Raw genomic sequence first — 10,783 nt, forward strand, 5'->3', positions numbered from 1 at the left:
AAATTTGAGATGGGTAAATAATCCAATGGATGCTTTTGTCGTCCATCTCATTGTCAAAAATTAAAACAAGGGGTGTTGTTCTCTGTGCCGCAGCGCAACCTGCGCCAAAGCACATGGGGGTCTGTGCCTGGGCACAAGCTGTGTTGCGGCACAGAGAACATTCTCCGTTAAAACAATTACTTCAACCCTCGGGGCCCGATGTGTGTGGCTCAAGCTAATGGACTAACCATTTACTGTCATGTTAAACTTTTCTTTTTTGGGGTAAGGGGGGATTTTATTGAAGAGTAAAGTGTGGAAAAATTGAGGCATTTAAATTACATAATTTTTTGAGTTAAAGAGAGGAATTTGGCCAAAGTGTCTTACATGTTAAGGATATCGCCTTCCTTTCTAGAGAGTCAGGCATGTTGCTTACCTCTCTTGAAATATGAGAGAAATTACAATCAACAAAAAGAATACCATAAGTTGGATATCTGAGATGATAGGAGACCCGTAAAAGGGGGTCGGCTTAGAGGAGCTATTGATGAAGGAGATGAGCGGCTTATTGTCAAATTCCACCTGAATTTTTTCATAACAGTCTACCTATAATGCCAAACCTCACACAACTAAAGAATTATATGTACCATTATCAAAAAAAAAAGGAGTTATATGTACCAAATTTATTCACCCAAAAAAAAAAATATGTACCTTATTAGATGTATAGGTTGTCTTATACCATAATTCCCTTAATTTAGTATTCCCTTCTCTAATTGAAAGCTAATCCCCAGCGGGGAAAAATATTTACCACAAGCTAAAGCAGAGATTCGCAAAACAATAAAAATGTTATTATATGTAAAAAATAAAAGGGAAAAGCCCCCATAGAAGTGGGTCGAAATGTTGAGTTGGACCAACAAAAATTGATATGTAGCTATTCCAATGGTCATCCTATCTAAGCATGATAAAAGAGAAAATCAGAGATGTTATTGGTCCAAATCCGAAGTTGATTTTAGACTATATCAATCGTTGGATTGCCGATTTGAATTTATCCACATTCCAAAATGAGGGATTGATTACTTAACTAGACACAATGGTAATGATTCTATCCCTTGTGCACCCTTTGATTTTCCCTATCTAATGAAACCTATTGTAATCTGTGCAAGATATACTAACAAGTCTCTAAACAAGTTTGAATGGGCTTTCGGTATTTTGTATCAAAGTTCTTTTGTTTTAGTTGAATTGGATAGTATTTTAACAAACAATTTCATGGAAGTCGAAGCTCGTGGACTTCTCAAGGGTTTACAAGTTGTCGATAGTCTAAGTTGGACTAATATTAAAATGTGGAATGTATCTCAGGAATTGTAGAGCACTTTCAGATCATTAAGGTTGTGACACTCTATTTATATCTTCTCTCACTTGGATTAAGAACAGAGCATTTTTCTGCTCCATCTTTCACCTATTTTTGCACACCTTTCTTAGGCTCAAATGCCTCTGATAAACAATCTTTAATTTGGTTTTTATCTGTTTTTATTATAACTTGTTATTATATTTAGCATGTAAAGAACAATGTTAGTATGTGCGCTGCTAAGGCTGACCTCATGGTGGTCATCCGTAATATTTTAAGATGGACTTCAGATATGAATATTCATCCTCCAATAACAAATTCTTGTATGGACTTATCCTAAAGCACACACTTTCCATCACTTGATTTATTAGCTGCTAACATTGAAACGGAATTGCCTGGTTTAATAATCACAGGAATTTATGAACCTCGATCATAAAATAGCCAAGTGGACTTTTTACATTTTGTTAGATGGCCATCATTTCCTAACAGATGCAGGTAGCATGACAACTAAAGATGACAAGGAGGTAGAGCTTTTTGGGATCGTTCAAGGATGGATGAGAGCAAAGAAAGAATATATTAACCTAAAGGAAATATGGTTTTGAAACAAAGAACTTTGTGAAATACTTACTCCCTCTAACTCAAACCCCGTCCCTTGGAACCTTATAAACAACTACTTTAAGCTCGCTGAAGCATCTGATAACTTTACTAGTTTAATTTTTAAGTGGTGTGATATATCTTATATGTATAAAACTCTGTAATTTTTCTTTTGCAATATACTTTTTCTTTCCATAAAAAATATTATTTTTTGTGACAATGGGATTCTTGGATTTGTAATTGGTTTAAAATGCTCGCCCAAAGAGCAAGCGGGATCAGAAAGGGATTCTTTTCTTATGGTTATGTAAATAATATTATCTCTCTCCTTAGTTAATTTAATTTTCTTATTCATCCAAAAAAAAAAAGAAAAAAGGAAGAGAGACTAGTGATTTAGAATTGTCCAAATCATCATTTCACATGACAAAAATTAGATACCTATTAATTACTTGTAATATTTTTACCACAAAATATTTATCAAGATCAATAAATATAGAGGGTAACTCTAGAAGCAAATGTAAATTGTGCCATTTGGAATGGTGATGCATCAATTTTGATCATATAGATATCTAGAAAATTATCTAAAATGACAAATCATTCTTCCGACTTATAAGCAACCATGTAATATAATAGAGCAAGAGATCGATGTCTAGTTGTATAGCATTTGCACCAGCATGGGGCCCAATGAAAACGTGCATAGGGGCATCAATATATATGAGGTTTTTTTTTTTATTTTAAAAGATGCAGAACGGTAATTTTATGTATTCCTGAGTCAAGGTGCAAGGGTCACACGACCAAGTAGCATTCTTTATTGGGTAAATTACACATCACCCCCTGGTTTTCAAACAAAATTCAAATCACCCCTTGGTTTTTGAAAATACTCAAATCACCCCCTGTATTAGACCCCAATATGACAAATTAGTCCCTACCATTAGTTTTATGTTGTTAAATGATGATGTCAGCCAGTTAAATAAATTTAAATCCCTAAACTACCCTTGACATCCAAACATAGATTTTGAAGGGTAGTATTATAAATTTAATTTTAATGTTTTAGTACTAGGATAAAATTGTCCTTTCACACCAATAACTAACAGCAGACTAACACCATTACTACAGAGGGGGACGGATGAGTATTTTCAAAAACTAGGGGGTCATTTGAGTTTCGTTTGAAAAAACCAGGGGGTGACGTGTATGTACCTTCTACAAGTGTACTTGCGTATTCCCTCGTATTTTCAACTTGTTTCTTTTAAGGAAAGTTTCATTGTTTGTTCATTAGTTTTATTAAACAATAACGTCAAGGAAATCCCAAGATTGGCCATCTAGAGGACTCTCAAATTTGATTGGGCATAACAGGAATAAAATATTCCTTAAAAATAGGCTATATAATGTATGTGATGCATTGCAATTGGAAGGGGGAGTCAGTAGATTGTTGGTCATGTTGTCCTCTTAACAATACTTATTTTTAAGCTTTGTTTTGCTATTTGACTTTGACCAACTGTGAATTGAATTTTATTTTATTTTTGGGTAGAAACTGTGAATTGAAACTTGACATGTGAGATAAGATTGAATGATTTAACTTATCCACAAATTTTCAGTTCCGTCTAAATAGAAAAAGTTATCATATTTTTTCACTTGGAGAGTGTCATTTGAGTAATCACCGATCCTCAATCTTGTTCCATCTCCAATCTATTCTCCCGGGCCATGGGAGCTTTTGGACCAGCTTTAGATGATAAACGATCTTCGTCATGATGCAGTGTTTTCTTGTATTACGGATCCTTTTATTTTGGCTGTGGTTTCTAATTTGGCTATCCAGAGATATTCTACACCCCTTCATCAAAAAAAAAAAAAAAAAAAATTCTATTCATTTTTTCTCTCCCCATAAAAAAATAAGAGAAAAAATGTGTAAATAGGAATCGATTATGCCATTTGCTCAGGAATATTTCTCCCTTTTTATTTATGTTCTCATTTGAACTCTCATCCTTTGGTGAAAACACATTCCGGGTCATTCCAGGTCCCTAAAGTGGTGTGATAATCAAGCATCTGGTTCCAAGTCTTAATGGGATCTCTTTCAAGATCATGTACCTTTTAAATGCTGCCTTCTTCAATTCTTAATTGCATTTTTTAAATAAATTGAAAGTCGAGCATATTATTTGCAATATCAAATGCCAATCACAACTAAATGGACCCCACCACTTGAGGAGTGCCATACATCGATTGACTTCATCCAATTATTATAGCTATTGATTTAGTAAGAATATTCTCTCTTTAACTTTTCAAATGATAAATGATTTTATAGTACATTATCAATTCAATACTGACTTTTAATGCAAGAATATTTGATTGAAGTCAGTAAATAAGCTAATAATAAGGAAGTACTATCATAAATATATTGTTAGCATTCGAATCTAAGGGATATTATAGTTATGTTTATGTGGCTATCGTTTTGTGGATTACAATTTAACAGCTGTGTTTGATCATTAATTACCTAGTTTTATGTACAAATCATTTCGCTTATTTTAATCTTAAAAAAAAATTCCAATACATTTTAATTATGGCACACCATACTCATAATATAAATTAAGTGTGATGGGATGATGAGTTGCAAACATATATCAAGTATAAAATAAAAGGGCAAAGCTTATCAGAACGATTTATCTTAATAAGTTTATTAAGCGGTCTAAATTTTTGTCACATGGCGAATCAAATGAGGCCTAAATTTTGTGAACGGTTAGAGCTCAAGTTATTTTGTACAAATGTAAAATTTTAGTCTAATCAGACTTTTCTAAGTGGTAAAATAGATATTTGAAAATTAGGACTTTGGGAGAGTGCACAGTAATGGTCAGAGTATTTTAAACATGATAAACATACATGGAGATGCACAACAAATACATATGAGGGTATTTGATTGAAGGGAAAAAGGTGGGCACGGGGTACCAAGCTTGTGTCTATCTTTCTCTCCTCTGCCATGTGCAAGGACCAGCCAGCCCCTTCTAGCCCCACCCCACCCCACCCCATTGGGCAAAGCCGCCTACTTACTTGGAGTGGGCTGCGTGCTCAATCTTCTCCCTTGATTGAATTAGATTCTAAAATTTGACATATGACTAACTAAACGTTGAATGAATTGCTAGTTCATCATTCTACATGACACAATAAGATGTGTCACATTGATAAGTTTATCAAAACTGAACCATTAAAATGAGTTTTCCCTAAAATAAAATGATACGTACATAATCTAAAATCAATATCCAAATATTATTAGACAATTCTCCCTCTCTATGTTAATTCAAAATAATATAAGAAGTAGTATTGTTAAACAAAGGAAAGGTGAATAGAAAAGAACAGAAAGACTACAAGGTCATAAATTATGGTGTTAACCTGTTTCCATATATTTTTAGGTGAGAGGATTCTCTGAGCAAGTGGCATAGAGGAATGCACCAATGGGGTACTGTAGTACGGTTTTGTACATAGGATGACAACGAGATTATTTCAAGTGAAGAAGAGAGAGAGGTACTAGCATACCCTCCCTTATAAGTCACGAGTCGCGAGTCATGAGTCATGAATTGTGAGTCACGAGTAACGACCCACAGATGAGATGGCATATCACATCATCATGCCATGAGGCTAAAAATTGATAATCACCCTGGATTTTTGTTTTGGGAGGTGGGGGTGGGGAGGGAGGGTTTGAATCCACAGTTTTATGTATCAATATCGGATGGGAACGATAAATTTTTTTTGTCTTTCCAGTATGACGTGTATAAACGGCTAAAAAATTAAATAGTCAAACACTTCAAGAACAATTAAAAAAAATGAAAAATACAAAATACAAAATTTGAAAGTTTAGAATCTTTAAATACAGGGACAAAAGAAAGGGCAATGTACACACATAAATTAAGGAATTATTACCTAAATATCTGCATCCAAAGTTTTTTTTTTTTTTTTTTTGGTACGAATCTGCATCCAAAGTTTGAAACGACTATAACATCTAAAAAGTTGGTGTTTGATGAAGTGAGGACTAATCTTCGATTCGCTTTCATGATTTACTTTGCAAGTTGATATACATATACATTTCAATCTAGGCCCCAAATCAACCACTCGGCCCAGCCCACTCAAAACTAATGCAAGACGGGTCAATTTCCATGTTGTTGTACAATCTAGTGTGAATTGGACATATGGGCTTCTGGCCTATCGTAGATATGACCCAATATTTGGTATCTGTCCTGCCCCCAACGTTTCACATATTAAGGCATCTCTAGCCGAGCTGAGCGGATTCAGATCCTCTACTGCCAAGGTGCCAGGCAGAACACTACTGCCAAGACACAGCAAGGCGAGGAATGATCGCCTTACCCCTGCCCGAGCGCCTTGCCCAAATGGGGGTAAGGCGATCATTTACCACCTTGCTATGTCTTGGCAGTAGGGTCTTGTCGGGCAGCTCGACAGTAGATGATCCAAATTAGAGCTGAGTTACCTTATGCAGTTATAACCTATAAAAGGCTACTTTCTTTTTTTTTTTGTGTGGTTTGGGTACTGTTAAGTATGAATTTGAAAAGAGCTGATTGAAGGGCAAGAATTCTTGTACCCAACTCCATTTAGTTGGGATAAGGCTGAGTTATTGTTGTTGTTTGTATAACGAATTACTACGATTACTTCCTTCTACGAGAAGAGTGAAAAGAATTATTTTATTTGAAGCAATAATTGTTATTATAAACAAAAAAAGCAATAATCATTAGCCACACAAAGAAAGATTGTTGAATAGGTACTTATATTGAAGGGGGTGGGGAATTGTAGAGGAAGGATACGGGGTGGGGAGATGTGGACGGTGGGAATATGGAGCGGGGTCAGCGAGTTGTATGTATACTATAGGTTGCTTGAGGAATGGAAAGATGAATAGTATTCTAAGTAAAATATATCAAGATAAAGGGGTGTTATTCTCTGTGCCGCAGCGCAGGTTGTGCCCAGGCACATGGGGATGGGCACAATGACCACCCTGCCCCCTAAGTGGTAGGCCCATGTGCCTGGGCGTAGCTGGGCGTAGCCTTCGCTGCGGCACAAAAAACATTCTCTCAAAGATAAATTAATAAGGGAAAGAGATTGCAGCATGGGCCTCTAGAGCCTACACGCGCGTGTTTGCCAATGGGAGCATACACACAAGTATTGCCCCAGGTAGAATTTCTGTCTTTCCATGGGGGTAGCATGGTATTTTCGGGCGCTTCTATTTCTAGGCGCAAGAGCCATGTGGAACACGCGACCAAATAGCATTTTTTCCCCCAATTAAATAAAAAAAAAACTCTTCGTTATCTTGTTTAGGTACCTGAAACATAATATATGAAACATGAGGTATCTTTGCCATAATTTTTTGAAACATTAGGTACCCCATCTATAATATATATTCTTTTATTGAGCAAACCATGTAATATTCATTGATGGATACACCGGTGTCACCAAGGTGGTGAAGTGAGAAATTGTAACCATTTTTTAATAGACTCTTGTCTTATTCTCAACATAAGGGGGTAAAGTGTCTTTTCATATGGGGCCCGGAGAGAATTTGAAAAAGAGGATTTCAAAATAATTTGGAAGTTACTTACCAAGTTACCATTATGTCACATTCAAGATTTATCATTATCCATGTGAAATCACAAGATTTATTCTCATTGAAAAAAAATTGTGCTATATTAAAGAATAAGAAAAAAGAGAGGGTTGGATATGTCATCACCAGCTTTCGATAAACTAACGGCATACAACAATCATAGGACTAGACACAAGAGTGCAAGAGGAAAGAAGATGACACATGATAGACATCCTGGTAGCATGCCCAGCATTTTCTCATACAAAAAAAATAGTTTATAATTTCTTTTTCACCAATTTCAGATAGAACTACATTTTCCTTTTCTTGATCAACCAAAATTCAATAGAAACACCACAAAATGAACATAGTACCAAAAAAAAAAAATTTAATATGTGTGAAGCATGTCATATTAAATAAATGGAAAAAAAATTCTCCAAGGCACCCAAGCTGAATGCACTAACAACTCTTTGTCTATTTCTTTCCTCTCACATGAAATAATCTTGTTGCCCGTTTAGATATAATTAATGTTGTTTTGTATACAAACATCTCTGGGGCACTCCTTGCTCAGAGAACCATCTCCTTTTATAAATTATTAGCTTGGGGTCAATGGGAGCATACACGAAAACATCAATAGGGATGGGATTTCTACCTTTCATGGGGCAAGGCAATCATTTTCACCATCTTGTGTCTGGACAAGTCACACTCAAGCTCCTTTACCCATAAAATATAAGAAAAAAAGTCTGATTGAGTGGCTTTCGCACCCAACACACCCAACACAGAAGCACACAAAATTACCATGCTCCCTAGTGGCCATACTCGAATTGAAGCACTATTGGTGCAGGGGCTATCTAGCCAGACAGCTAACTCTTACCCATAAAATATCCAATGTTGTCTTTGTCCATAATAATACGCAATATTGCATATGGTCTACCAAATGGTTCATAATCTCGGATCGGATCAGTCAGTATCAGTTAAGGTCGATCCTAAGATTTGACCAATACAGAAAGGTTTAACTGGAACGTTCCTTGGATTGGTCGACCCAATCCCTAACTGATCCGACTTAATATTTTTTTCAAAGTTTTTAAGTTTTTTCTTTTTATTTTTTTATATTATTTAAACCAATATTGATCAATACCAATCGATATTGACCAATGCAATCCGAATAATATCGACCAATCCAATCTCGAGATCAAAACATCCACTAGCTTTTGCCAATACATGACCCGATCCATAAAAAAATGATTTTCAGGGTTTTTTGACCGATCCTGATCAATTTGTACCGATCCAAAAATATTTTGGTAATGACCGATACCGAGTCCAATACCTGGATTTTGAACCTTGTTAGTTGTTACCAATAGTTTCAGTACCCTTTCTTACACTTTCAAGTAACCCAACCTTATGTACCAAAAAAATAAAATAAAATAAAATAGCCCCACCTTCTTGTGAGGCTTTCCATTAGAAAACAAAAGCGAAATGATCTCTGCACCGAGGTCCCAGACAGATGGGAGTGGGTGTAATGACTACCCTGCCCTCCTAAATGGCAGTAATACTCACCCCATGTGTTTGGGCGAACTCACCACGCCCATATCACTTGATATTCCCGGTGACCTGACAGCTTTGTTCTGAAACTAGCAGGTACTCCATCAGTGGCTTGGCATTTTCCCTGGACTAGGGTTTAAAAAAATCGATTAGGCTTGGGCCCACCCTGTACAAGAAAACCCTAAATACCTGCAATATTCCGATTCCATTGTCTATCCGGATCAAAATCAACCGGTCATTCCGGGTTTTTTCATCCATGAAAAGGGGTAAAATCCTTTGTAATCACAGCAAAGACAAGAAAGAGCGAGAGAAAGAAACCGACGAAATATTCATATTTCCTCTGGTTTTGCATCAAAAGTTACTTGAAAAGGAAAAAACAGAAACCGTAGATTTTACTAATAGGTAAACATATTCATGTTCAGTAAAGATGATTTGGCTTGAAAGAGAAATACAAGAACACAAGGACAAAGATGATCCATATATACTAGCTGCTGCTGCTCAGTGACAAAAGATGACCTTGAGCTCACGGGGAGAAGAACATTCATGTGTAAGCGAAGGGCTATCATGGGCGTAGGTGAAGGTAGCAGGGCAAGCATGCTTGAAGAACTCCGAGTAGCTAGACGACTTGCAAGTTTGTGGGCTGTTGTAGTGGTTTCTGCAACATAGCTCATCCGTACGAAAAGCTTCACATCCGCTCTTGCAGGCAACGATAGGTCCATGGCCTTGAGGGCTTCTCAGCTCCAAGTTGGTAGGGCAGGTAGCAAGTAGATTAGCCTTGCAACCAACGACAGGGCAGAGACCTTTACCCTCATGAGGGGTAATGGTCATGGGGATATTGAAGCCATCAACAAGACTGACGGCGTAGGAGGAAAGATCGTTGTGACCGTGGTGGAGGCTGAACTGAGCAAGGGTAGCTGGGGTAATACCACCTGCGCCGTTACACTCTAAGTGACCACCGCAGTCACCGGTGGCGCAGGAGAAACGACCGTTGGAGTAGGTACAGTCGGTACGGCCCCAAAGACGGCCGGACCAGTGTTGGGTTGGAGCAGGGAAAGAGCGGTGGGTTAGGGTTTGGAGAGCGAAACCGCCGCGTTCGAGAACGGCGTGGCCGGCGTTGGGTTGGATGGCTGGCCATATGGTAAAGGGGCAGTTGTTCACCACCGTGAGAATCATCTCAGCTTCGGTAAGAGAAGGATGATGAACCAACATAGTCATCAGAAACACTAGGAGGAACGAACGAGGAACCATGGCTTCTTGTGTTGCTCTAAGACTACACACACACGGGTGGATTAGAATACAGATTTGGTGTGGTATTTATAAGCAAAAACGTGAAAAGTGTGTTTTGGAGGTTTTAAGAGTTAAGACTAATAAGGGTTTAAGTTGCAGGTGGTGGTGAAGTGTGATTAACGAGTAATTTATTTTGTATCGAAATGACAAAAGAGTCCTTTAGGCTTGAGTTTAACTCTTCTTAATAAGAAGGGTATTTATGAAAACATAAGGGACCGGTGTTGGTACCTACTCCGTAAGTGCTGCTGAATGTTTATGTTTTTTGGAAGAAGAAAAGGAATAAATTAATAAGGAAATTTACAATCTAAAATAATGTTAAACTAATGCATCTTTTTGCAAAGGGTCCAAAAGCCTGGCTGGCTGGCTGAATACAAATGAATTTCTTGAGTAGTATGGGTGAATACATTTTAAAAATTTACACAAAAATTTGTATATCGTGTTTGGTATCCAAGGCTTGCCACGACACTGACATGTGTTCGTTTATA

At 37.1% G+C, this 10,783-nt stretch overlaps 1 protein-coding gene across 1 annotated transcript; it reads right to left on the reverse strand.

Moving 5' to 3' along the window:
- Nucleotides 1-9,436: 9,436 nt before the first annotated feature.
- Nucleotides 9,437-10,243, reverse strand: LOC122653190 (osmotin-like protein). The gene has a single exon (XM_043847131.1). It carries the CDS (start codon nucleotides 10,224-10,226, stop codon nucleotides 9,510-9,512), a length of 717 nt encoding a protein of 238 aa, XP_043703066.1. The 5' UTR covers nucleotides 10,227-10,243; the 3' UTR covers nucleotides 9,437-9,509.
- Between the last annotated feature and the right edge of the window lie 540 nt (nucleotides 10,244-10,783).

This window comes from Telopea speciosissima, chromosome 2 (genome assembly GCF_018873765.1).
Source record: "Telopea speciosissima isolate NSW1024214 ecotype Mountain lineage chromosome 2, Tspe_v1, whole genome shotgun sequence".
NCBI classification, from domain to species: domain Eukaryota; kingdom Viridiplantae; phylum Streptophyta; class Magnoliopsida; order Proteales; family Proteaceae; genus Telopea; species Telopea speciosissima.